The 27,895-nt window shown below is 39.8% G+C and overlaps 5 protein-coding genes across 5 annotated transcripts; 2 read left to right on the top strand and 3 right to left on the bottom strand.

Moving 5' to 3' along the window:
• Window positions 1–844: 844 nt before the first annotated feature.
• elovl8a (ELOVL fatty acid elongase 8a) lies at window positions 845–5,170 on the bottom strand. The gene is given in 6 exon segments (XM_038719392.1): window positions 845–993; window positions 1,137–1,251; window positions 2,836–2,915; window positions 2,918–3,017; window positions 3,141–3,259; window positions 5,017–5,170. Coding segments are annotated over 6 exon segments (717 nt in total).
• A 1,074-nt stretch (window positions 5,171–6,244) lies between these two features.
• On the bottom strand, window positions 6,245–11,403 carry selenop2 (selenoprotein P2). The gene is made up of 5 exons (XM_038718770.1): window positions 11,254–11,403; window positions 10,069–10,327; window positions 8,717–8,929; window positions 8,202–8,310; window positions 6,245–7,587 (listed from the first exon to the last, which is right to left on the bottom strand). Exons 1-5 carry the CDS (start codon window positions 11,282–11,284, stop codon window positions 7,369–7,371), a joined length of 831 nt encoding a protein of 276 aa, XP_038574698.1. The 5' UTR covers window positions 11,285–11,403; the 3' UTR covers window positions 6,245–7,368.
• A 1,740-nt stretch (window positions 11,404–13,143) lies between these two features.
• si:ch73-382f3.1 (uncharacterized protein LOC100151273 homolog) lies at window positions 13,144–18,638 on the bottom strand. Its single transcript, XM_038718768.1, is given in 5 exon segments — window positions 13,144–14,663; window positions 14,973–15,077; window positions 15,080–15,147; window positions 17,796–17,952; window positions 18,194–18,638. Coding segments are annotated over 5 exon segments (864 nt in total). The 5' UTR covers window positions 18,344–18,638; the 3' UTR covers window positions 13,144–14,279.
• A 240-nt stretch (window positions 18,639–18,878) lies between these two features.
• Window positions 18,879–24,951, top strand: toe1 (target of EGR1, exonuclease). Its single transcript, XM_038718767.1, has 8 exons — window positions 18,879–19,230; window positions 20,157–20,197; window positions 20,347–20,443; window positions 20,718–20,876; window positions 21,782–21,895; window positions 22,523–22,671; window positions 23,114–23,276; window positions 23,505–24,951. The coding sequence occupies exons 1-8, from the start codon at window positions 19,117–19,119 to the stop codon at window positions 24,246–24,248; spliced, it is 1,581 nt and encodes a 526-aa protein (XP_038574695.1). The 5' UTR covers window positions 18,879–19,116; the 3' UTR covers window positions 24,249–24,951.
• A 385-nt stretch (window positions 24,952–25,336) lies between these two features.
• tmem53 (transmembrane protein 53) lies at window positions 25,337–27,571 on the top strand. Its single transcript, XM_038718769.1, has 3 exons — window positions 25,337–25,592; window positions 25,783–25,886; window positions 26,027–27,571. The coding sequence occupies exons 1-3, from the start codon at window positions 25,538–25,540 to the stop codon at window positions 26,726–26,728; spliced, it is 861 nt and encodes a 286-aa protein (XP_038574697.1). The 5' UTR covers window positions 25,337–25,537; the 3' UTR covers window positions 26,729–27,571.
• Window positions 27,572–27,895: the final 324 nt, after the last annotated feature.

The following is a 27,895-nucleotide window of genomic DNA, read 5'->3' as shown; positions in this document are numbered from 1 at the left end:
GCGGAGGAGGCAATGAGGAAGCCAATCGAAACCGAAACCAACATTGTACCTAGTTGCACCTGCACAAAAGTGTTCACTGTTACTTTAACTGATCCATGCTTGTGAAATATCCACCTTCTGAGTCTTATAATGTAATGGGTGATCATTTCTCTCAGTGTTTTGCAAAAGTGTTTCCCCTTAATGTACCTCAACGGCCAGCCCAAGTAAAGCTGATGTGTTGGAAACACTGATATTAATATCAATCTGACCAGCCCACCCCTAAACAAATAGTCCTGCCCCTCTTGCATATGCCAGAATTGCCAGGTGGCCAGTCCACCATACTGACCTATATGCTGCAGCTATATAGAAGAAAAACCTACAGGACGCATTGTGTCTTTACCAGTGCTTTAAGTAGAAAGCAGATGGTCCAGTAGTTAGTTAAGTAGCATCCATGCTGCTAATTCATCTAATTATGTCAGCAGCTGGTCAGAATGTTTTTTGGACATATATCCTGTACATGTAGTGGGAAAGACTTGCAGACAATAGCAACACCACAATTTTACATACTAGATGTTAAAAGTTCTATATTTTATTCAAAGAGGCCTAATCAGAGCCAGAAAGTTGGCTGTTTTTTACGCTACAGGTGGAACTACTTTGGTTAACAAGCATCCAAAATGATCAGACTGAATTACTGTATACCAAAAACACAGAAAGAATTGATCCGAGATGTATTTTGCTACATTAACATAGTAAAGTGGTTCATTTATAGAGATAGGAATGTAATAAGTGATAAAATAGGAAGGAAAAGAAAAGAAAAGCAGAGGCTAACTGAATGTGGGAAATAATGTCACTGAGGTGGACATAATTACGCACACAAACACACTGACGAGCTGCAGCAGGTGAGGTAGCGCTTCCACCAGAGGTATTCAGGCATGCTCGGTCCCAAAGCTGCCAGGCTGCAGTACAGATACATCACTACGTGGACCTGGGAGTTGATCAGCCCAATCAGGAAAGCTATGCACATATGATGAGTAAAACATATAATGTGCTTGGGCACATGTGTCAGTGAGTGTTCTCCTGTAAATGGAAATCATTTGCAGAATTTGTTCTTTTTTCATGACATTTTTGTAAGTTGATGTGGGTTGATGTGCACTCACACTGGCCACCAGCCACATATTTCACCCCGGCCCACCAGCTGAAGATCATGGTGGCGTGATGACAGCCGTGAAGGAAGGTCAGCTGACTCTTCTTCTCCCTCAGGATAAAAAATATCTGAACCACACAAACATAAAGGCAAGCATGATCTGCAGGTACAGAAATACATGCACAGGTAAGCAGAAGTTCTATCATCTTTATTTGGAAGTTGCTTGGAGTTTTAAACAAGAAATTTAACTTTACATAACCCTTCACAACTTCTTTTCATCTCCTTCCACACTCAGTGAGCTCTATAACTTTGGAGAGTTAGTATATTGGGTATTGATGGAACAGTGGATACAACACATGCCTTTGATATGAGAGACCTGGGTTCAGTTCCTACTGTGACACATCCTTAACCCCTAGTTGCTCCAGAGGTGTGCAACCTCTGACATAACGCAATTGTAATTTGCTTTGGATAAAAGCTAAATGAATAAATGTAATGTAAAACCACCAACACACTCAGGTCATCTGGTTTCCAGAGTGTAATTTCTACTGTCGAATAATTTGTTTCAAGAAGAACAAACTATTTTTAAAGTGTGATTTTAGGATACACAGATATTTCAGAGAATATTTTGGTCATCAAGGTTTAGTTCACAAAAACCTGTGAATGGACGCTTCAAACTATTTCTACAGCGGAACTTATCTACAAAAGTATGATGTAGTAGAACAACTGACCCTCGTGGGTAGTTGTCACTGTAGTCGACTGGCTGGTACAGCAGACTGTCTCTGGTCACCCAGGAAGAGGCTGGAAAGACTGTATTTCATCTCTGCTTTCTCTCAATCAGTACAGGGACCTTTCATCCCATTTTGTCAGACACAAATTGGCAGTGAATGAGTGAAATCACTTCCTGTTTCACTGATGGCTCTCACAATAGACAGGTCACATAAATACTGCATCCCCTGTTAATTACATTTGTCTGACCTCATAGCTAATAGCATAGAGAATTTTTATGTTTTTAAACCTGAAATAAACCTGCAGGAACAAGGTGACACAACACTGACATAGTATTGCCTTTTAAGTTGATATTGTTAGCAAACAGTTGCCTATTTATACATCCAGCAGGGGTTAAGCAACATCAACATTTATTTGGAGTTGGTGACCTCGCAGATATAAGTCCAATATTCAGCTTTTTAGCTGATAAATGTTCACCAGCTACTGTATATGCTAACTTAAACTAGTTTGGAGTGTTTTCATTGGAAACAGCTGCCTGCTGCAGCCCAAAACAACATTAATAGAGTAGTGTGCTGAAAGACCCTATAAAGCTCTGTAGAGCTCAGAGGGAACTGTCCGGTGATTAGTCTCAGTGGCTTCGTCACTATGCGCAACCCCTTTTACATTACCAAAAAAAATATTGATTATGGCAGCTTTAAAGAATAATGTCAACATTTGAACTCTTGAGACGTGAATCTTTTTGCACCTGTATTTGTTCCATATTTTACTGCTTCTCAAACTTCATACCAGCTTGGATGATTTAGGTTTTCAGGATCCAATTGTTCCTTTCATTCTGCATGTCAACAACTGTTTGGAGGTTGCTCACATGCAACAATAGAAAACCCTCCCCTTGCTCTATGCTACACTGAGCTGTTTTCAGCTGCTACAGCATCCAGCTTCCCATTTACGTACATCCCTTACAGACGTTCCCACATACAGTACAATACTGTCTCATAGAACATGTGTGCAGACAGGCAGACCATTGCAAAGTTGTAAACTATCAGGACGGGTTTAAAGTTGACTGGCTACCCCTAGATTTGGTCCCCACCCATATAATGGCCAGGTAGCACAGAACGATACAGCTGATTGGCACAGGAGAGCAGATCAGTGGCCAACTGTCTGTCCTCTTGTCTAGACAGAGAAAAAGCAAGAGAAAAGCAAAGACTGTGTTTACGTCTGACAAGAATACTAATAATATATAATATCAAGAAATACGTGAGTTATTACATTGATAAAGTGAAAATAAAGACATGTCTCCATTTTCCAGAATCCCTAAGTACAATAATTTGTATTTCTGACACATAGTGAGAGCCTGGTAACCCTGAGATAGAAACACATGAAAACTGAACCAAAACAGCTTCAAAACAATATCTGGAAGAGGCCCAGCTCAAAAAATGGCTGATACAATACAGGAAAAGCACTACAATCTTTGAAGGCCAAAAATGGGAAGTACACAGAAGTACTTGCCCCTGAGAAGAGAAAATATTTACAAGAGATCTTTCTTTCTTTCACAGAAAGTGCTGCAGCTTTACGGATTTTAAATTCAAGATGAAATCATGGCTGAAATATTTAACACAAACACTTGATGTGGCTTAATGTTGTCAAATCTGGATGTTGTTGCTCATTTTCTTGTACAGTGAATATGTAATGGCATAACAGTGTATTTTATATTGGAGCAAACTGTGACAGATGTTTTACATTATTTCTAATCATGTATGACTTAATGTAGGATTCAGCAAAGGTGTTGTCAAAGATGTATTACCACTACAATAAAGTTGTATTGTGTTATATTGAAACATGGCTTGGAACTCTCAACCTTAATCAGGGTCAGTAAGTAAGTGCAAAAAAGTCTTCTGGAAGATGTGATACTTAAATGGAAAAACATCACAGAACAAATTAAAACTATTTGTAATGGGATGCAAAAAGTCTTTTTTGCATTTGGTGTTAGCAGAGTGAAGTATTATTACAAAACAACTGACATTTTGCAGCTCCTTTGAAAGGTCTTAAGTAAAGAAGAACACTCCACTGCAAATTTGATTAAGCCACCTAGAGATAATCTGCATTATAATTCAAGGATTATGTTCACTAATCCAAACGTATCTCTTGATAATGGATAATAAGTAATAATCCTCTTGATGAATGGCTGCCTTATGTGGACAACAGAGTTTCCATATATGATTAACATAATGACAGTGCTGCCATCTAGTGTTTGCAGATGAAAGCTCTGCACGCAGCAGGTCAGGTCAGTTACTCACACAGCAGTACAGTCGTGGTCAAAAGGTTTTCACGAAGTGCTGCTTCCGTGTTTGTAGATATTTTTGTCAGATATTACTACTGAAGTATAATTAAAAATTATAAATAAAAAGCATTTCATAAGGGTCACAGGCTTTTTATTAACAATTACATTCAGTTTATGCAAAGAGTCAATAGTTGCAGTATTGACCCTTCTTTTTCAAGGCCTCTGCAAATCGCCCTTGCATGCTATCAATTAACTTCTGAGCCACATCCCGACTGATGGCAGCCCAGTCTTGCATAATCAATTCTTGGAGTTTGTCAGAATTTGGGTTTTTTTGTTTGTCCACCCGCCTCTTGAGGATTGACCACAAGTTCTCAATGGAATCAAGGTCTGGGGAGTTTCCTCGCCATGGGCCCAAAATTTGATGTTTGTGTTCACTTTGGTCTTATGGAAAAGTGCTTCGTCATGCTGGAAAAAGCATTGTTCGTCACCAAACTGTTTTTAGATGGTTGGGTTGGTCTCCGAGGATGTTTTGGTACCATTCTTTATTCATGGCTATGTTCTTTGGCAAAATTGTGAGTGAGCCCACTCCTTCAGCTGAGAAGCAACCCCACACATGAATGGTCCCAGGATGCTTTACTGTTGGCATAACACAGGACTGATGGTAGCGCTCACCTTGTCATCTCTGGACAACCTTTTTCCAGATGCCCCAAACAATCAGAGAAAATCACTTTAGCCCAGTCCTCAGCAGTCCAATCCCTGTAACTATTACAGAATAATAGTCTGTCCCTGATGTTTTTCCTGGATAGAAGTGGCTTCTTTGCTGCCCTTCTTGACACCATGCCATCCTCCAACAGTCTTCGCCTTACTGTCCATGCAGATGCACTCGCACCTGCCTGCAGCCATTCAGAGCAAGCTCTGCACTGGTGGTGCCGCAATCCTGCAGCTGAATCAACTTTAGGAGACGGTCCTGGCGCTTGCTGGACTTTCTTGAGCGCCCTGAAGCCTTCTTCACAACAACTGAACCTCTCTCCTTGAAGATCCATTTTTTTTGCAAGGAAGAACTTTGCAATTAATTGCAATTCATCTGATTTCTCTTCATAACATTCTAGAGTATATGCAAATTGCTGTCATAAAAACTTTTGACCAGGACTGAGCTGAGATGCATGTGTATTGGTGTCTTATGTCAGGACGTGAGCTCCCCCTTGTGGTGTTGGTCAATTAATCAGCTGTGTTGTGGTTTTGGAATTGTTTTTTAGATGTAGAATCTTTTAATAAGAGACAACAGGTGAATAGGTGCACTTCTCCTGTACTGAACATCAGTAGTGCGCTCTGTCTCAAATACAGAGTCAGCCTTTCTCCCAACTCTTTAGGAAACATTCCCCCTAAGAGTGGAGCTCACAAAGGTCATCTTGGTATTGTCTCTTGGAGTTTAATGAACGAATGAGTATCTCAGTAAAATTAAACACAAATTAAATTAAATTGTGAAAGAGGCTTTGAAACAGCATATAGGGAGATCAAACTTACAAAACATATGATTGAACAGATAAATGAATTAATATTCATGCAATTTAACATGTTTTTGGGGCCTGGGGTGATGGTTGCACTGGGAGAAAGGACTGCAGAAGGTGGATTGTCTCTGCCTCTTCCTCTCCTCCTTAACATCTTAGTGGATCAATGCCTCACAGCTTCTAGGAATGGACGGTGCTCTCACATTTTCTTTTACTGCTTCCCAGCACACAGTGACCCAGTCTCAGTGCTTTCTTAATGTCCAGTCACTCTCCTGATTGAGTCACCAATTTGACGCATAAATCTTAACTTTATACCCTCTGTCCAGTAGGCAGTGAGCAATAACATATGTACATAGTCTTTTTAAAAGGGAACCATAAATAAATATGTTTGTATCCAAGCATTTTGTTTACCATTCCACCACTGAATGTAAGTGAAAGCACTAATTACCGTATTGACACAAGCAGCAGACTGAGTGGATTAAGTAGTTTAGCCAGGCCAGGCATCTAAAACCTGCTGAGGTTTATTAAGTAGGTTTAAGACCTAAAGCATTGCTGAATAGAAATTTAAAGCAATCTGCAATACTTTACAAGAATCACAGTATACAAAGCTGGTGGTGCACTATTCATTCAATCTGGTGTTAGGACAGAAACATGCACGTAATCATGGGGAAGAATGACAACAAAGGAACTTAAGTTGTATTAATTGCAGCTAACTAAGAACTGCAAATATTGACATATGCTTAAATATTTCATGTGAAGTCTTTTTTGAGGACAGGACAATCCTGTCTATCAATCTTTTCATCTCACCAAGAAAACAAATAAGCAATCTCCCAAAACTATTACTTTAAGGTCTCTTTATTGTGAAAAGGGATTACTGAAAGAGAAACAAATATCCTCCCATCTCCAATTACATGAATTGTACAGGTACTACACAAGTCACCTATCATAACACTAAGAGACACCAAATGTATTTTCTTTTAATGGAGAACAACCACCTAAAGGTTCATTCTACGTTCAGGTAATTATTCAGAAGTAAAGTTTTAAATCTACAGCAAATGTGCAAAATGTATTAAATAGGGCAATGGTCGTTTTCTGTTGTGATTTATATCTTACGATTTAATTGGATTAGTATGCTAATCTAATTTATTATACCACCTCTCAAAATACTTGTACACATTCAAGTGAAGAAAGGACATCACTTGAAACTCTTAAAATCTTTGTTATATGTATATAGTAATGTAGTAACACAGCATATCACTTTCAGATCCTGCACGAGACGGGCTTGACAGAAGCAGAAATGAACATGTTTGAACGGTAATCTGACTGATGTCTTCTCAGCAGCAGTGTACAACATCCTCTGACTGGGTGACAGGAACCATCAGTCCATCCAATCTCTCCACACACATCCATCTACAGCCTCCTGCAGACAGGTTTTGTACCATAGACTTCATTAATGCGAGAGGACAGAGTAGGACTGACGACACCATCCACACAGAGGAGTGAGGTGTGGAAATAGCTAGCAGAGAAACCACAATCTGATTACTGCTTAAACAGATTCAACCACTCAGTGAACTGATGTTTACCTGTATGTTCTGCCATCAAAATAAAAATATTTCACCAAAAGTAAACCCATCCTAATTAACCTAATCAGAAAGAAGCAAGTAAAAACACTAGTAATTTAATTGGCACCCTAATTATTCACCATTATGACTGTGGTTGCCGGACTGCTGATGCTACTGCGGATGGGGGTGATGATGCTGAGCAGGGTGGTGGTGATGGTAATCATGAGGATCATGGTGGTGGTGATGAATTGGCATAGGAGGTGTGTCTCCCTCGTCTGGATCATCAGTGCCCAATTGAACTGTGGGTACTGTAGTTGACTGGTTGACATTAACCTGCATTGTCCCGTTCTGCATGGTGATGTTCTTGTCAATTGATAAAGTAAAATTAGCCTGGGGAAGATAAAACATGTTATATAATTACTAATGTTCTAGTTTAAAGCAACACTAATTGCATTTACACATCTAGCAGACATGACACAACATTTTCATTCACTTAGAGTTTTGTTTCTGACCAATATTCTCTGTTATGGTTTCCACCAACTCCTCAGATAACTAACTGCCTCCTTTCTTAGCTCTAGGTGCTAAATGCTTTGCTATGCTGAACATAGCTTTGTCTGTGTGCTGCTTGGTGCTGGGCAGGTCGTGTACAATTGGTTTATCAGAGCTTTTTTTTTCAAACTGAAAAGAACTGCCTGCTGCTGGGAACAAGGTTAATGTGGGGCAGAGTTTGCAGGATGGAAAACCAAAACAATGAGCTAAAAGAAGATAAGGAAAGTCAGAGGCTGTGAGGTGCAGAGTTGGGTGATAATTCTTTGTGGGTTGGTCACAATGAGCGACCATTTTCACACTTCATATAGCCATTTAAACTATTGTTAATATGGCATTTTATTTTGGATTGAGTGAGTAATTCATACTAAACCTTGACAATCAATTGTGTGTGTGTGTGTGTGTGTGTGTGTGAGTGAGTGAAAGCATTTGCATGTGTGTATTTTGTGATTACTCACAGAGCAATTGCAGATGTTTCTATGATATGTGGCTCTGACTGCAGCCTCTACATAGGGGTAATGCAGGAAACTGTAAGGCAGCACTATATGGTAGGTGAGCAGACCACACCTGGAGAAAAAGGAGAGAGAGAGCGAGAGAATGAAAATGTAGATGGGAATCTTTGCAATTTGATTGGTGCTTAAGATTAATTTGAAATACCATTCGTTTTCAATTAAACTAATCTCTTCATTTAGTGAGATAAATCATAGTTGTGCTTTTGCAATCTTTCATAAGAGTGACCTCTATTTTACAATCTGGAAATTGGTGATTGGAAGAATCAACTATTAACGCAGAGCACAGTCAAAATCATGACATGAGACCCTAAAAACTGGGAGGCCAAGGTGCTGGGACTAGTAGTAATATTTTATGCATTTTATGTTTGCACTCTAGCATCATCAAAGAGCTGAAACATATGGGTGTTTGTCACAAAACATTTTTTAATGGAACTACGTCTTGACGAGGTGACTTGTCTTACCTATCATAGACTAGGAAGTCATCTTTGTCACCATCCAGAGCATCCCACACGTCAGTCTGAAGGGCAGCCTGCTGGTACACAGGAACACCAGGGGGCGCTCTTCTCTTCAGCTCCCAGAACATGGCTCTGGACCGAGCCTCACGCTCATTTACTATCATAAAAGACACCTCTGTCATGTTGCTGCGGTTCAGCTTGTCACGCAGGCCTCCAATCCTAAACAGTGACAGACAGAGAAAGAGTGAAAGCTGGTTATAATGTCAACTCACCGCTAATCCAGACACTACAGACAGCAACTCTTAATTAAAATCAATGCAGGAGGAGTTCGTAAAGGCACTTTTATCCACCCCACCAATTGTGTTTTGCATTTTTACAAAAATGAATTTGATCAAAATGTAAAATGAGTATTTATAATTTAATCTTTCAAATTCTCTGGAAGTAATACAATATAATGGACAGATAAGACAGAGATCTTTGCTTTGGTCCCCGCTTGGCAGGTTGTATTGCCATATGTGCCAAGAAGAGAGCTGAATGACTGTGTGTGTGTGTCAAAAGGTTAATCCTTTAAAACTTCAATCATGAAATAGCCATTTCAAATTTGACATAATGAAGAGTGCCTAAATTCTTGTATTTTTTTCATTGGAACATCTTCCAAACAGCAACATCTTTGACATTTTCCAAACTTATTTTTACCCTCCTGATCCTTTTCTTCTTTCTCCTGGAGAGAACATAATGTGTAAATAATTATGAAGAACTTAAATCATCTCAACCAAAAACATCACTGATATCTTTGACGGACAGCAGACATTTGGACTTGTTACGGTAGGAGTACCACATATGTTACTAATAACATTAACAATGGCTCTGTTCTGTTCAAGTGTCCCAGTAAACCATGACAGTGTGATAATGAGCCAGCATACACAATACCAGGACCCTGAAATTGAAGCTGCTAAATGGAATTAAGCCATCATTCATTTTATTATTTTCCTACTGTGACAATTCAAAATGTCTGCTGTGAAAAAGCACTACTCAGGTTAAATGTAGTCAAATGTTATCTGTCCATCCATCTATCCATCTTCATCTGCTTTTCCAGGGTTGGGTCGCGGGGGCAGCAGCTCCAGCAAGGGACCACAAACTTCTCTTTCCCGAGCCACATGAATCAGCTCTCGTTCCCAGGCCAGTGTGGAGATATAATCTCTCCACCTAGTCCTGGGTCTTCCCCGAGGCCTCCTCCCAGCTGGACGTGCCTGGATCACCTCCAATGTTATCGGTGCCCTCTGATATTTTTAACACTACATATCACTGATATATGCCTATTGAACTATTAAATTGTTTCATGAAACCTGGTTTCTTACTTGGAGGCCTGAGTGAGACAGAACTGTCAGCTGGCCTTCAGTAGTGCCACCACAACCACATTTCCCAACAGCTCTTGCATAGGTGCGCGTCCCTTTATCTTCCAATCGGGGGCGGGTTTGCAGATCCTGGAGGTGTCATTGTCCCTCTCCACCAACACACTGACGTGGTAGGCCCACAGCAGACCTGGCAGGGCCGTGTACAGCCACAGCAACGAGAGAGAGCGCATTGTCCCTCCCTGGCTGGCTGGACTGAATGTACCTAACGAGAAAGACGTGCAGTAAACCATGTTTAATCAAAAGGCACTCTGTGCATTGTCAGGTCCTTTTTTAACATCAACTGTAGCCACATTTTGAGACATGCATATAACTAAATAAAAAATCCAAAAAGAGGGGTTAAATAAAGAAAAGTCAGTGAGTCATCATCAACTTTAGCTCTTCACAAAACTTGTGCCATAGCCTCTACATTGTATATTGTTGCACTCGTGACGACATTAATGCAGTCTGTAGAATACAGTGCAGTGTGGGGTAAAAGCAGATTCAATCTTTGGCAGGATTCCCCTGCCCTAAACCAAATGGCCAGTCAGTCTGATCCCCAAATAATTAAAAAAGTAAACCCTCATTGTCTCTCTCATCACATGTGGAGATAATTTGCAAAAAGAATGCGTTATGGGGTAAACAGCCAAAGTGAGAAGAATGTCGGGGGCAAATGGACAGACAGGCTGGCAGGCAGGAAGACAAAGAGACACTGGGACAGCAATATTTAAAGCCTCAGTGGCATCCAAAAACTACACTGTCTGTACAAACAGATAAATTAGCCTTTAAAAAGACTAAAAGTTTAGTTATTCAGTGTCATATTTGATAACAATCAGTTTATCAGTGTGTGGAAAACAACCCCACAGGTTCAGTTTTACCAACATGAAAGAATGGCATCTGTGTCCCATTAGCTGTGGCTAACTACTGAATTCATATGATTATATTAAGTGTCTAAAAGTGCATTAACAGACCTTAAAAGTAATTGTTTTGAAACTATGAATAGGTTTTTGAAAAAAAAAAACCTTCCCCTCTGACTCAAAATCTTATTTTGAAAGGACAAACAAAAAATCAATTGGTTAGCATGTCTTTTAATTTACTTTTCAAAATAAAAGTGATAATTATTAAGATTTGAGCCCCAAAAGAAACTCTTACCTCTGTCCCCACTCTGTCCTGTGATCCACATAAACAGACAGTAAACCCCTGTTGTTTTTAAAGCCTGTGGGGGTTGACTAGGCACTTCCCCCAATTCAAACAGAGAGAGACAGAGAGAGAGAGAGACAGAGAGAGACAGAGAGAGAGAGTGTGTGTGTGTGTGTGTGTGTATCTGTACACTTAGTGTGTAATCTTAAATACATCACATTCAGATAGTGGAGTTGTGATATAATGTAAATATGTACAAGTTGCAGACAAAATGTGGTAAAACCCTTGGTGTCAAAGGACTTTCATTTGAAAGTATCTAAATCACCAGCGCAAACAGAGCTACAAAGGTGAGTCATGTTATGTAAGAATTGTAACATAGGAGTTGGAAAAGCAGCTAAGCTAATAACGAAGCTAATAACATTACTGATAGCTGCATTCCATCAAGCTTTACCAATTTCTAAGCCCTGGTACTGTACATACTGACTCACTGTCTGTCATGGCTTACTGGGACACTGAAATGTAGCTGAGCCATTGTTGGTGTTAACAGTAATTGCTGTGCCACATAATTGTAAACAGTATATACTAATTGTCCTGCTTTTTATGAAGTTGGTATACAAATATATCTGCATACTTTATTGTTACAGTCTAACACTAAATCAAACTGCAATGCCAACTTAGCAATATATATATTTTTAAAATCTGTGCTGTTATCACATCACCACCTGTAATTTAGTGTAATTTCTGTGGATCTATGAGCAGCTCCTCCCATTCCTTTGAAAAGTATTGTTTGGCCATTTTATGCTTTTACTCCATAGTCGACAGTAGAGAGATGACTAAATAAGGAGATAAAGAAAAAAGAAATCCTCCATTTACTTTGTGCACTGCATTGTACAGCAATTAGCAATTTAGGCTTTTAGCTGTCCGAATTATAATATCATTGATGATCCCCTGACTTTGGCTCTAGCGCCATCATTAGGGCCAATATTTATTTGGGCCAAATATTTGGTTTATGAGAAATACCTGCAAAACAAATGATTAGCAAATGTTAGCATGAGAACAAACTAAGATTGTAAACACCTGCTAAACATCAGGATGTCAGCACTGTCAATGTGTGTTAGCATGCTAACATTAGCATTTAGCTCAAAGCACTGCCTTCCCTACAGAGCTGCTAGCGCAACTGTTGTTTGTTTACCATCAAAATAACTTCTCCTGTGATATTGATCTCATTACTGAGCAATATTTACTTAACTATGCGTGACTCATTCTTTTGACTGTATAGAGGTGAATGCCACCCTCTGACAAACAAAACCATAGTTCCACTTTTGTAAGAGGCCAAAATCAATAACAAACTGCAGGAATATAGGCCAAAGTGAAAGACGTACTGCAAAGACTTTGTCGGTTTAAAGAAACAGATGTAAACTGTTCTGTATACACATACTGTGAAGCTACAGTACTTTAATGTGTTAGTCAGTCTTCACAAATCTGTATGCAATATTTGACACTTGTATTAATCTTTCCACCTAAATGTTGTCCTCATATTCCAGTTCAGCTCAGGTAACAAGCCACATGCAGGACAAATATCTAATCTCTCATGTGAGTGATTTGCTCGAAGTCCAACCTGGGCCAAAGTAAAATGTCATTCTTTGTTTAATGCTGAATAAAGATAACTTGACACACCTTATCTGGCCTGTGTGAGTATTTAGTAACTACAGTGGTATTAAAGAAGACTTGTGGTTAGGGTTTGTTTCACTAGTGGAGTTGAGAGCTTTCATTTCAATTATGTAACCATCGTAGTTATGGCAACAATGCTGTATATTTATAACTGAGCTGCGGGATGTGTACACCTACACTTTTTGATATAGGGAAATGTCTCACATTCACACGCATGAAAAATACAGGTCATTCTTTATAATTATTTTATTTTCTCACAGCACCAGTGTTTTGGATACTGGATATCATGTGACTTGCTGAGTAGAGCAAGCTTTTCTTGATACCCTTCCGTGCTAACTACAACTGCACTGCAAATGTGAACACTTCAAGACAGGGCAAAGAGTCAAATGTCCAACAAAAGGAAATTTACACTATCTAGTGTAGAATTACACTACTTGTAGTTATTAACCAATGGAGGGTTTACTTTTATTCCTTTATGCTCTTTTATATAATTTGTCAGTGACAGAAGATTTGGGACCTTCTGGAAAAACTGAATGCAATGTTTCCCCAAATGTGATATAAATAGGTTACGTGAATTAAAAATTGATATTCTAATTTTGATGACCGCAATTGCGTGATTTGTAATAGTTATTTCAAACAGCATGGTTACAGACCACTTCCCAGACCCACTATCCCAGTTGTGTACTACTGTTTTACACATACACAAACCATCACATGATAAATATTCTGGGTGAATTTTAACAAAAAATAAAGCTTGCATAATGTACAAGAAACTTTTTACAGTGTAACATATTTGCATGCCACAGTAGCCCTCGTACTATCCGAATACTCAAGCAACCTAACCAAAGATGAGCTTAACTGCTCTCAGTACATTTGAGTATATCAAATACTACCAGGGTTTTATTGTGCGAGCTAACACCGTCACACGAACTTCTTAAAACAGCTTTAAACACAAGCAGAAAATTCTTTGTGCAAATTATTTCTACACTTTCCACACAATGCCACACTATGGTAGTCCACTTTGTCACAGACTACATCGAACGTCTCCTCACATGTTGCAGCACATACTGTAGTAGAGCATCTTCAGGGTAAGAAACACCATACACAAAGCTAGACTAACTGCAAGCCCCAGCATCTCACAACAGTGGAGCCATGTCTTATTGGTGCAGATCCCAAGCACAACTGGTGACAATGCAAATGAGTCGACTCACAATCTCTGTCAAGCGAAGCATACATTTACATTGATGCTCAAGTCTTTCTTCATCTTCCCATCGTTACTTGAAGTCAACATCTGCAGACGTGCAACACGGCAAACTCTGCACATTCTTCCCTTGGTTAGAGTCAGTAATTCACGCAAGCTGCCACGATCAGGACAAAACACCAATCAGTTCCTCCTCATCATTGTCCCCAACACCCTCTGTGGGACTGTCACAAGTGGCCATGAGCCCCAGGCCCAGCTCTGCCAGCTCCTCACAGCTCATGTCAGTCGTCATCATGATCTTAGTCTCCAGGCGGTTACACAGAGTCCTGTAGGAGGGCAAAGGGTATCCCAGCTCCCTCAAGTACTCGTAGCCTTTTGTGCCAACTGCACAGCGTATTTTTCGGGCCTTCATGATGGTCTCTGGAGACCAGACGGCACGTCGGGAGCGTTTGGTGAGGGAGAGGGCACGAATCTGGTCCTCATACAGAAAGTTCTGGAGACCCTTCTCGATCCGGTCGAGTCGATATAGACGTTTCTTCATCTCCTCTGCCTGAGAGAGACAGAGAAGAAGACAGTTTGTTGGGGCTATTTACTGAGCATTCCCTCAGTGATTTCCTTTCTCAGTTTGTTTATCTTAAATTGCCAGCTGCCCACAGTCAAAGTCAGATTATTACAGCTAATGTGTAGTTAGAACAGTAGTGTAAAAAAAATAAAAAAGTATTTGATTTATTACTTTTCTCTCAACATTTGACGCACTGAACTTTCTAAATGGTTCTGTTTAACATATTCACATGCAGCACATTGCCCCCTCAAAGACAAAAACAAAACACAAGAAAGGAGACACCAGCAGCCATCCTACCTCCTTCTGTAGCCTTGCAGTGTGCTGCATCTCCTGCTCCAGCTGTTTCTTGAGGAGTTGACACTGTGTGCAGGGCTGCCGGTCCTCAGAGGTCCTGTCTGCATCTCCTCCTCCAGGCCGGCCAGAGGGGTGCGTCTGGCATATCCGTGATCCCCGAAATTCAGCTCCTTCTCCACTGCAGACACAGAGCAATGTCCTACTAGCATTATATTTCCTGGCTAGAATATGGAGCATTTTACATGAACTAACAGGCATTACATGATTTGGCACAGTAAATACTGAATAATAATATTACTAGGGCTGACCCCGAATAAGATTCGATGCTTCGATGGGCGGAGCCTAATTCGACTGTCAATCTCACAGTCGAAGCTTCACAGCGAAACAAGGATCATGCCATATTGGCGATATAGGGGTGCTCAATGGCTGACTTTACATAGAACTACCAGTTTTCTCCCAATAAGTTAATATACAGCCTATTACAATATACATTTCAATGTTTAATGCTGTAAATAAATATGTAAAAAGAATAAAACTTTCAATAAATGTTTTTTAAGTGCGTGAATAAATCCATAATTGTAACCCTAACCCTGCGTCGTCAGTGTTTCATTTGCTGTCCCAGTTTTCAGTCAGCATCACATATGTTTAGGTCTCGTGCTAAAAAGCAAGCGCAGGCACAGCCCCACTAGTCATGTCTTGCTCCAGCCCACACATCAGTTGCTTCCAGCCTGCACTCTGCTCTCAAATTCTGCTGCTGGTGCCTCGGCAATACAGCGTAGCCTGAGTTGCCCACCTATCATCTCTGCAACCCTCACTTGCTGCTGGCTCTACCTCTTCAACATAAAACAAAGGCTCTTTTTAAGAGCCACTCACTTATTATTGAAAGAGTTGATTCCTATAACATTAAACGAATGAATAGCCAAATATATTATGTATATAGATATTTAACAAAAGTTCAGTCAGGAAAACTCTCTTTCTGCTAGACTACACAAGTTATCATAAATAGTAAATGAAATGTGACAGAAAATACATTTCCTGACTTTAAACCTTAAAAGACTAGGCGCATAACTGCCACGTCACTTCATGTGAACAAATTTTCTTTTACATCACCTGTTATAATCATTTATCTTTACTTTATTCACTGCCTGAAGGAAATACATACAACTCATCAACCCTCCTTAAAAACATATACATTACAGCCATTACTAAAATTAATATAGTTTATTTGCAATGTCTTGATACATAAATGCAAAGTTTGTACACAGCAATGTGTGTTTTTCTATTTGGAAAAACATTTTTTTTTTTAAACGCATAGTTTATACACTGAACATGGTTTTCCTCAGGAAAACTCAGCCCTGTGTAAATCTGTCATGAATTCTAATCTTACTTCACCCCTTTTTTCACGCGACAGCTTTCTGAGACGTGGAGCTAGACTTAAAAGAAAGAGGTCCTCCTCGTCTGCCGACTTGTTGAGAACATTCCTAAGCTGACACTCAAAGTCATCCATCTGTCCCTGCCGTTTTTGTGTCTCGATTGATTCCTGTGGAGCCGGGGGTGCAGGGGTAGCCCATGGAGCGCAGTATGCTGCAGGGACCTGGGATGCTGAGGTAGATGTTTGCTTCAGGGACACATCAGGAGCCAGAGATTCAGGGTCAGGCAGGGTCTCAGGAGATTCATCAGTGCCCAGAACTGGAGGGATAGACAGGCCACTGGGAGGTACTTTGATCAGGTAAACAGTAATGGTATCAGACGGGATACCAGGTGGTGCTGACTGAGCAGGCAGAACCTGGGGACTAGAGGATCTCTTTTCTAGAGATGGGGACATATTGGAGGAAGCAGGTTTAAACACATGCAAGAGTGATGCTGCATATGTCCATTTCACATAACAAACCTAAGCTATGTTTACGCATATCGCCTACCTACACCAAGCTACCTGACTTAAAACACACCCGACGTTCCCACTTTACTGGAAATACATTTCCATCATACTGCTTTCCTCCTGATGTCTCTGTATAACCACAAACTGGTCATAATTCTGGGAATTCAGACACACAATATAAACGGTTGATATTGGCCACGCGGGTATTCGTCACAGCGCACAGCGGTCAAAGTTCAACTGGGTTCGCTTAGCGCTGCATGTGCGCTTTGTTCAACGTAGCAACAAACTGCCATGCCGCAGTGCAAGCCACTGAAAATAATGAATTTCAGAGCGCAGCGGTGTGTCTGTAAGGGCCTTTAAGCATATTAAATAGTAATCATCAATCTGCCAAACCTGTTAAAAACATTTACCTCAGGGGGAACACAGTGAAGCAATTAAATACTTCCCAAATATACAGTATTTGCTTTAATTGATTAGATTCATGCGTCTGACCACCTGACAATTCACTCTCCTTTTAGCTCTGTTTTGGTCTCCACCAATTCCTGAGAATATATCATGACCTTCCTCCTGCTAAATGCTCAGCTATGTCCATCAGCCACTGGATAACAGACATGGATGCCTACAAAATGATGAGAGGGGCAGAGGCTCAACCCCACAGTAATTGTGACCAATGTAAAACAAATGAGTTCAGAAGTGGCTTAAAATCTTCATGGAGCTGCAGAGTTTGGTGTTAAATCTGTGGAATTTTGGCACTTTAAGCAAACCTTTCACTTTACACAGAAGCATTCAAATTAAACATTCCTCTGGAAAAGGTTACACTTCTTCAGGTTACAGGAACTATGGCCAATAAACTAACTGGACCTGTCGCCAAAAAATACAATCCCCATCTACCCTACCACTTGTAATAAAATATTAAAGAATAAATGCCATTGCACATTCAGAATTACCTGGTTCAGGTTTCATGGACAGCAAGATGTATGGAGAAGTGACAGCAGGGTAAGTAGGGTCTCCACTGAACAGAGTGGGGATGGCATTGGGCTTCAGCTTCTTTCCCCCTGTTGGAGACCTCGCTATCTCCTCAAACTGGCTCTGCTCAAAATGGTCCTTGAGAAAACAAGACAGGAATACACATTTTTATTCTTCTACTGACACACCCGGTCAGAAGAAACAAGAACACGCATACAGTGAGTGCAAAGCTCAGAGGTGGCAGAAGAAAAGTAACGTTAAAGAATGATAATGATCAACAAATAAAACTCGTATGTCTGTCCTGTTCAATTAAACTTTGGGCTCAATGCATCGTCTTGTTAGGTCACAAACAAACATGCCAGTCTCTGTGTAAACTTACCTGGCAGAGTCTGGAGTGAGGAGTTGGCTCGAAGTCACGTCGACAGTTCACAACCCACTTCTTCTTACGGTCAGGGTCTTTGGGGAATCTGAACAGCTGTTTACCTATGCTGGTTGAATTGGAGCAGTTTGGAGCTGAGCAGCCACCCATTGCAACAGTCACAACAAAACAGCAAAGCTAAATTTAGCAAACGTTAAGATAGCTTGGCTGGCAAATGAAGCTCAGCTGAGCTTTGTAACCATTACTTTTATACTTTTATAACGCGGTGTAAAAATAAGAAAAAGTTATATTTGCGTTAAATGTTATCTCGTGGAAACCCGAGTGCCGTCCTGAAAGACTTTTACACCGTCTTTCATGCATACAAGTTAAAATACTTTACCAGAGAGAAAATGTTTCTGACTTTGTTGGAGCCAAAATGGCGCACTTCACCTCGATAGTTAAGTACAGTGACGTATCGTTTATATGTGTCTATCGCAAACGCCTGACTGAAATCTTTATTGAAGAGCAAAACAGTCGAAAAGAGAAGGACAATCATAGCATAAAAGTACACATTTTCCGATTAAAAAAATTACAGATCCATCAATTCTGAAATATATGTGCGTACATTTAGGGGCAAACATTTTTACATTACATTTGCGCTCAGGTAATAGTCCAACTACCAAGTTACAGGACCCCCGAGAAGCACGTTGAAATGTTTACGGTGGAGGTGCTGTTAGCTGACGACTCGAGTGAGTGCTAATAACAGTTAAACTAAAAGCCAAATATATGAAGATAATATAACAAGTTAGGCATCCGCGTACAGACGCTGACAGTGAGAACTTTTGCAAGGTAGAGCTAATATTCCCGCGTAGCCGTCGGTAACTGCATAAAAGGCGCGAATAGGAGTTTGCATAAGTTACTACATAAATTAAGTTGAGACAAACATGGCATCTTCACTGGTAGTTCCAGTAATTGATGTTCAGAATGATAATTTTAAAGAGCTTTGGCCTGCAATGGTGGTGGCCATTAAAACGTCTTCCTTTGTTGCAGTGGACACGGTAAGTTAAGGTGTGTGTGTCTGTCAGACTGCCGTACGTGGAAGTAGCCGTAGTTTCCCCCTCTTATTTAATATGTTAGCAGTGTGAGCATTGGGAGATCCGATGAGCAGGTCCAACATGTGAACAAACTGTAACGTTACATCTTTAAGGTCAACCCTAAACCAAGCTGTGCCTCTTTTAAGGATACTGTGACAAAACCATATACTTTATCATTAATCAACAACTATTTTGATTGATTTATTGTTCAAGTAATTTTTTTTAAAGCAAAAATGACAAATGTTGCTCTGGTTTGAGCTTCTCCAATTTGAGGCATAACATTATTTAATACAACTGAATATAAAAATGTATTTTTAGATGAATTGCTGATTAAATTTCCCACCAGTTTTAGACTTTAGGACAAAACATTTGGAATATGGCCACCTTTTTTTGTACAGTCTGTGATTTTTACTCTCTCTTGTTTTTCTTTGGTTCTCTTTTCTAACCAGGGCTGTTTGTATGAGTTTGTAGTTTCTATAGACACTTTTACCTGCGCATGCACATCCCTTATTGTTCACTGATGATAGTGGTAATAACAACTATATTATTATTATCATTGTTGCTGTTGCAGCATGTATTTGTTATTAGCATAAGGTTAATATTATTTTCCCTTCTTTCTTTCCCCCCAACCTTCCATATTCATTACTCCACACACTGATTTGTTAAATCTCACACACACGCATACAAAACTCATCCCTCCCTTCACCAATATCTTAATTAAGCAGGTCTAACCTCCACCTTTCAGACTCTTCACATCCATCACTGTAACTGCACTGTCTGTCTTACTGTCTGTATGCTTGTCTGTTTCAAATACCTTCCCTCTTTGTTTTGTCACATCATGATTTCACAGATTAAAAAGAAAATTAATAAGTGGTCCATGTATTTTTTAGGAGCTGAGTGGTCTTGGAAACAGGAAATCCTTGCTGGCCGAGTGAGTAAAAACATAAGTGGTCCTCTGAAACAGTCGTGCAAGAAGTCATGCATGTAGAATATGGTTTTGAGTCAGTGCCATGCCATCTCTTACTGCATGTCAGTGTATCTTTCTGTAAGTTGTCCTTTACTCTCACTGTCATGTTTCAGATCTATAGAGGACAGATATAAAGCCATATGCCATGCTGCTCGATCTCGTTCCATCCTCTCCCTGGGAATTGCCTGTTACAAGAAACTGGACTACAAGGTACAATAAGATGATGCAAAAAAACTTGTGCACATACTTTTGGCCATATACTGTAAATGAAATGAATGACGATTATATATTTCTGATGAGCTTGACATACACTAGAAGGAGAATGACAATTCTCACACATACTTACATGGTTTGTGAGTATCTGATCTGTCTCTCACATCTTCATTACATTTAATGTGCAACTGCAGACTTCTTTAACAGGTCATGTGGTATGACTGTGAGGTTTATCCTCTGCCTCTTCCTTCTTTTATCCCACCTCACCCAGGCTGCAGACACATACCTGGTCCAGGTGTATAACCTCACCCTGCTGTGTTCAGAGGAGTACATCATAGAGCCTCAGTCAGTCCAGTTCCTGGTACAGCATGGATTTGACTTTAACAAGCAGTACGCCCATGGAATCCCTTACTACAAGGGCAATAATAAGGTGATGATACATGCTGTGGTTTCTAAACCTTGTCCTGAAATCGAACACAGCCGCTGTGCACTAACTTGAAATGACAATCGCAATATTTAAAAGCTTCTTCTTCTTAATGGTGAATTGTAACCGATTAGATCATTATCGCCAACGCTTGGCCGCGATTGTCACCTGCCAAAAAATCTGCAGGCTTGATCACTTGACTTCAAATCAATTTTATTAAGAATAAATAAAAATGAACATACTTTTACAATCGCAACTGCTAAAGCTTCCCCGACTGCCATTTTTACAAGTTAGGTTGGTGGTCCCTCCCCTTACACTACATAGCCAAGATGGTGACCGTGGAGAGAGAAGTGTCCAGCGTTACACAATTAACTTGCATTAGTTCCATTATTACATACAGTTGATCATTATTATTTTGGAAACAGGAAATCCTTGATTTTGTAGCATGATTTTAAAATTATTATTATAATTACTTTATTATTCAGTGATAACATCCTTAACAGTTAATGACAGTAATGACTTAATAACTTAATTGAGCTTCCTCTGGAGCCACAAAATACTGTCTTCTATAATGATATATGGAATATGGACTCCGCTATGTTTACATTCTTAGAATAAATTATTTCTAAAATGGTGCTTTTTCATTAAGCTTGTCTTTATTGTGAGTGCTCTTTTTTGTTTATTGATATGGTAGAATGCAGATTAATTATCATTGGCATTTCTCTGCTTCATGCATCCCAAGATGCACACATTATGACAGACACATCCTGTATATAGACCAGACACAAGTAGACAGACCTACAAGAATGTTATGTTACCAGACCCAATATAACAGAACACTGCAAAAGATACTTGACCTTTCTCAGATGTTGATTTCTAGCTGTCTTTTCTCTCTCTTCCTTCTTTGTCAGGGAGGATCAGATGACCGTGGCGTCCATATCCGTGCCTTATTCATTGAACTGCTGCGTGCCAGGAAACCCCTGGTGCTCCACAATGGACTCATCGACATGGCCTTCCTTTATCAGGTACCACCAAGTTATTATGTTTGCTGTTCAATTTCATTCTTTTACTGTTTGCCTTTAAAATAAAGAAAATAATAATTATTTAATAATAATAATAATTTTTTCCATTTAGATAAATAATAAATAGGCTTACATTATCTTACCAGGTCTTTGTTGGTAATAGAGGTGCAATGATTAGTCGATTAGTCAGTCACTATTAAAATTAATCAACTATTTTGATTGATTTTTTTTGTTCAGGTCATTTTTTTAAAGTGACAAATGTTCTTTAGTTCCAGCTTCTCCAATTTGAGGATTTGCAGATTACATGTTTTTAATACAACTGAAACTGAATATCTTTGGGAGTTGGACTGTGGATCAGAAACATGTGATGGTTTTGGAGAAAATGTTATGGACATTTTCTTTATATTTTCTTACATTTTATAGATGAAACAATTTAAAAAATGTTGCATCCCTAGATGGTATCTAGTTATTTACCTGTGGTTATCTAGCTCTGTTGAAAAATAGAGAATGCACACTATCTCAAAAGTCATCAACAAAAATCATGATTGACATTGACTTTACCGTAACGCCCTTCTCACAGTATGCTGCTGACTGTTTTTTAATGCAGTGGATTTTGTCTTTCTCTACCAGAGTTTTTATGCTCATCTGCCCGAGCGCTTGGCCACCTTCACGGCCGACCTGTCTGAGATGTTTCCTGCTGGCATCTATGATACCAAATATGTCACTGAATTTGAGCTCCGGCTCACTGCCTCCTATCTGGAGTATGCCTATAAGAAATGGTGAGTATTGGTTTATAGTGCAGAGTTCAAATGAGTGGTATGAAGTAGACCCAACAAGCCTGCATAGAGTAGATCAGCGAATATTGATGCTGTAATCCTCTTTTATTAAAACAAATTGAACTTTTTCATTTATTTGCTTGTTTATGTCCCCTTGTCAAAAGGACAATAACTGGTTGGAAAGTGTCCTTAACCTCAGCTATAAAATTAGTAATTAAGAAAAACACATACATCCACAGTGTTTTGAATTTAATTGTTTGTATGTCAATCATAATGTACAATATCTCACAATGTAAGAAAAATGATGAATGTGGCTGAAGTGAAGAGCAGAGCAGAATGTTTTTATTATTTTCTATATCAGAACACCTCAGCATGCATTATTGTACTTGTGTTCTTTTGTGTAAAAATAACATCATAATCCTTTTCCATTTCCTCCTCTTTCCAGTAAGCTGGATAACAGTCGCAGTGTGACGTCTGGAGGGGCTGGACTCAATGTTCATGTCGAGTTCTGTCAGTATGCAGGTCACATGTCCAGCTATGTGGACTACAGAGCGTGTCCAGCTGTGGCGTCTCCCGAGGGACAGACTGACATCTGCGAACGCTTCTCTGTGAGTTTCAACGTTTGTTTGTTTTTTTACCTAAAAGAATCTCTGTTTTACTAAAATTCTCAAATTGAAGTAAAATTAAACAAGTGAAGTACTAATAAGAAATAATCTTTCAGTGCCTAAAGTAAAGGTTTAGTGTTTCTGTATCTATTCGAACAGACAAGCCAAATAGACTATTTGTGTGTAAATATTTTTATTAACCCCTCCTTTCTGTTTTTATGTGTCGGACAGGCATTTGGCTGGTGTCCGAATGGTAACCAGTGTCCATTATCTCATGACACTGACCTGATCATTCTCCAGGACGAGAAAGTCACGGGGGACAAGAGAAAAAAGAGGAAGAGACAGAGAAACAAGAAGAGAAGTGGGGGTGAGGGCTCTTCCATCTTTGATGGTGCCCCTGAAAACAAAATACCCCACATGGAGGTGGATCCCGAAGAAACACCAGATGACCAAGGAGGGGCTGAGCCATGCTTAGAAAGTGGACCTGTAATGGACAGTGACAGAAACACCAAACAGAATGAAGGAGATAACATGGTGTGTGAAGACAATACAGACTTCAAGAACTCCGCAACAACTACCACAACTGATGATGACGAAAATACAAAAACCAAAACAGACGATGTTGTAGAAAGCAGAACAGAAGACAGAGGGAGAGGAATAATTGGTGAACACCCGTCTAAGGCTGACGATCAGAAGAAGAAAGCTGACACAGGAACACATCGGGCGGGGTTTGATGCCTTCATGACGGGATACATCTTTGCCTACTCATATGCCTCCATCAAGAGGGACAAAATGGAAGCTGTAGAGGAGAAGGAGCACAAGGAGGAGGAGGAGCAGTCGTGGCTTCCTATGTGTCTCAATAAGGTCTACCTCAGTGGCAAGGCAGCTCCTCTCAACGTGGTTAAAAGCACTTTCTCCAAATCGTCCAAGGCCCATGTGCAGAAGATGGAGATTGTGTGGGAAGGGAGAAAATAGTGTGAATACTTTCATATAGCATGGCAAATACACTGTATACATGTGCAGGTTCACAATATTTTTGTTTTTTAGCTATGCCAGCAGTGTGGCTCTACAGATGGCAATGTCAGTCCACCACTTTGATCTAGACTGAATTATTTCAACAACTATTTGATGGTTGCTGTGAAATTTTACAGACATTCATGGTCCCCAGAGGATTAATCCTACTGACTTCAGTTATCCAGACTTTTCCTCTACTACCGCCAATGGTTTATAAAAAAATATCTTGAAATTTTGGTTAGAAAGCCATTTGAAAAACTTTGGTGAGCCCTTTAATTTTACTCAAGAACATCAGGTGCACAGTTTTAAGTATTAATTCAACACTTCTAAAAAAACATTCCCATCAGCCTCAGTTGTACTTTATCTTTAGTGCTTATTAGCAGATATTAGCATGCTAACACGTTGGTCATAATGGTTAGTTTAAGTTCTTGACAAAAACGTTAAGTCTGACAATGTCAATTTAGGGAGATAAAATGTCCCCCATATTTGTTATTTTTTAGCAGTCTTCAGGGAATTTGACCTTCTAATCAAACTGAGGGGGTGGCATTCAGACTGTCAGTTGTAAAACCAGCAATAAATTGCAATGCAGAGGCACCTTTTGATTTAGCTAGCAAGTATTTCTAAGGTTTCCTGTGGAAAATAAACCAATGCTCTTTGACAATGATTCTTTTGTCTTTATTTCATCTTTGGGTTTATCTGGAGGAGATCAAACCGTCCAGAACTAGAATCATACACAACCAGTACAATGATTGAATAACAGAACATATAATGTGAATGGGCAGCCCAAGGTAGTTGCTAATAATGCCGTTGAATTGCTCTCTGTGTGAGTGGCTGTAAGTAGCCTATAGGTCACACAAAAAAAATATACAGTAGTTCCCACTCACTAAAGGGGCTTACACACCTGTAGTGCTGTTCATTTAGTCTGGACCAAGTGAAAAAACACTGTGTGTTGGAGCAAGGAGGCAGTAATGCAACTTGCAAAGGATGCCAACTGCCGTAAAATCCCAAAGAAGAAGAAGAAGAGGGGCGGTATTAGCTGGATGCTACCTGCTGTTCAACAACACGAAGAAGAAGAAATTCTCGGGCAGGGAAGGGAGACTGTAGTGACTGGAGGTTGACAGTCCACCGACCAACATGTCTGACACTGTTAAATTCAGCGCTCTGTAGCTTGTCCATCATCCTGTTTACACCAGCCAAATGAACCAAACATTAACGTTAGAGAACAACAGCTGATACTCCCGCATACAGAAATGGCAGACCATGAAATAGACTACAACATCGTGTTCCCAGATGCAGGGACGTCGGGTGAGCATCATTTCATTGTACTGTATGTTCATGCCTCAGTTAGCTTAGCGTACATGCTAACATTATCTTACAAAGAAACCTTGAAAATGTAATTCTGCTGACTGTTAGCTTAGCCTGCTGTCTTAATGAAGCTACGCTTTGCTGTGACAGCTTTGGTACCACGCTGCTTTATGGTCTGGTTTGTTTTCAGAGAGACACTGGCAGGGGACAAAGGAGCCAGTTGTGATTCTGCTGGGCTGGGCTGGTTGCAAAGACAAACACCTGTCCAAATACAGCTCCATCTACAATGAGCAGGTTAAAACTAAATAAGATATTCTCACAAGACATTGTGTTTACTGCAGCGTTGTTGCATTTTAGAAGAGGCACAAACCTGTCAACAAGTTGTACTTCTTTCATTTTGACTTGCTTTCTGTCTCTGTTTCTTTCACTTTTAGGGATGTGTCACCATCCGCTACACAGCTCCCTTGAAGACGGTCTTTATCTCGGAGTCGTTTGGCTACAATGAGCTGAGCAGTACGGCCCTCAAGCTGCTGGAGATCCTCTATGACTATGAGGTGGAGAACAGCCCTATTGTCTTTCACATATTCAGTAATGGAGGCTTCATGCTGTACCGTTACATTATTGAGTTGTTGCACAGTGATAAACAGTTCAGCTCCCTTTACGTAATTGGGGCCATAGTGGACAGTGCCCCAGGTAGTGGGAATGTCCCCGGGGCCCTGCGTGCACTGACGGCCACCCTGGGGCCCAAAATAAACCCTGTTTTGAGGTACATCCTCTTAGCCATTTTTGCAGTGACTGTTTTCCTGTTGCGAGTTGTGCTGTACCCTTTAACCAAGTATATCCACAAGAACCACTATGACGCAGTGCAGGAGAGGCCGCCCGCCTGGCCTCATTTCTACCTGTACTCCAGAGCTGACCAGGTGATCAGGCACAGGGACATTGAGCTCTTTGTGGAGAGTTTGAAGCAGAAAGGCGTCCCGGTGGACAGTTTTGATTTTGTTTCCAGTCCCCATGTTGGTCATTTCCGGGATTTTCCTGAGCATTATGCTCTTAAGTGCCGCGATTTCCTGGTTGCTTGCATGAAGGACTTGGAAGGGACTGAGATAAAGAAGAGACAGAGGGTTCAGAATCAATGAAACTTGGAGAGAACTTGCAAGATTTTGCTAACCCTCTGTTTCAGATTTGTTGAAGAGAGGTGAAGAAAGTCAGACAGCTTAATTATTCTCAGTGGTCAGGTAGAAAATAAAGCAAAAGATTTTTGCCATGCAGCTGGTGTTTGAGCTGAACTAGTAGAAGATTTAGGCAGTGTTTTTCTGTCCTAATGCACCACAATGGGAAAGATGTGGTCTAAGTGTATTGCACTTAATTCATGTCTGGAAAACCGGTCATATGAAACACTGTAATTCACACACCCCTAAACTGTGTAGCACAAAGGCTTAACCCAGCCTACTCAAATGTTTTTGCAACAGTCATAACATGTAAAAAGTAACAATACAAACTATTGCTATACACTGGAAAATAAATCTTGTAGGATAATTTAATTGCTATTTAATATTGCTGTGAAATGTGATACATTGTAGATTAGTTGTAGTGATTCTAAAACTGAGGCTGGGTATTGGGAAATAATAATCTGCATCTTGTATTTATGAAATTTACAATGTATTTATGGTTTTAATCTCACTATTTGACAATAAAATGTGATTGCAAGGGTGCTTACAATGAAGGAAACTAATCGGATGGGTTTTTTTCTTCTTTTTTTTTTAAATAAAAAGTTCTCAAACTTGTTGCCTTAAAGCAGTAAATTTCTTTTTTTTTTTTTTTTTTTGTGGGGGATGTAGAATACCCAGTCCTAATGTCACACACAGTTGATTTAGTTGAAGGAAAAAGGTGATTGACTATGAATGTACATGCCCAGCACAAACATTGTGTTCTTTCCAACTGATGTGCCTTCAATAAATCAGAATGCTCATAGAAAAGTATGTCAGCCTATTTATTTTTAATGAAAGTACCTTGGAAAAAAAATCAAGAAATCCAGTGTCACGTTGATCACGATGAGTAGGAAAGTAATTCAGCACCCCTAGTTAGATTATCAAAATACTGTTATACAGGTGCTGGTCATATAATTAGAATATCATCAAAAAGTTGATTTATTTCAGTAATTCCATTCAAAAAGTGAAACTTGGATATTCTATTCATTCATTACACACAGACTGATATTTCAAATGTTTATTTCATTTAATTGTGATGATTAAAACTGAAAAATAACGAAAATCCCAAATTCAGTATCTCTGAAAATTAGAATA

The sequence above is a fragment of the Micropterus salmoides genome, unplaced genomic scaffold (assembly GCF_014851395.1).
Source record: "Micropterus salmoides isolate LMB-PRFRI ecotype aquatic unplaced genomic scaffold, ASM1485139v1 Ms_hic_scaffold_14, whole genome shotgun sequence".
NCBI lineage: Eukaryota > Metazoa > Chordata > Actinopteri > Centrarchiformes > Centrarchidae > Micropterus > Micropterus salmoides.
Note: the sequence above shows the minus strand (reverse complement) of the source record. Positions and strands in the feature narration are given on the sequence as shown.

Bases quoted from the DNA above. Each gene is read 5' to 3' on its own strand.
- toe1 (XM_038718767.1), top strand. From the start codon at position 19,117: ATGGCATCTTCACTGGTAGTTCCAGTAATTGATGTTCAGAATGATAAT. The intron at 20,198-20,346 runs GTGAGTAAAAAC...GTCATGTTTCAG, and splicing joins AGGAAATCCTTGCTGGCCGA to ATCTATAGAGGACAGATATA. The intron at 22,672-23,113 runs GTGAGTATTGGT...TCCTCTTTCCAG, and splicing joins GAGTATGCCTATAAGAAATG to TAAGCTGGATAACAGTCGCA.
- tmem53 (XM_038718769.1), top strand. From the start codon at position 25,538: ATGGCAGACCATGAAATAGACTACAACATCGTGTTCCCAGATGCAGGG. The intron at 25,593-25,782 runs GTGAGCATCATT...GTTTGTTTTCAG, and splicing joins CCCAGATGCAGGGACGTCGG to AGAGACACTGGCAGGGGACA. The intron at 25,887-26,026 runs GTTAAAACTAAA...TTTCACTTTTAG, and splicing joins GCTCCATCTACAATGAGCAG to GGATGTGTCACCATCCGCTA.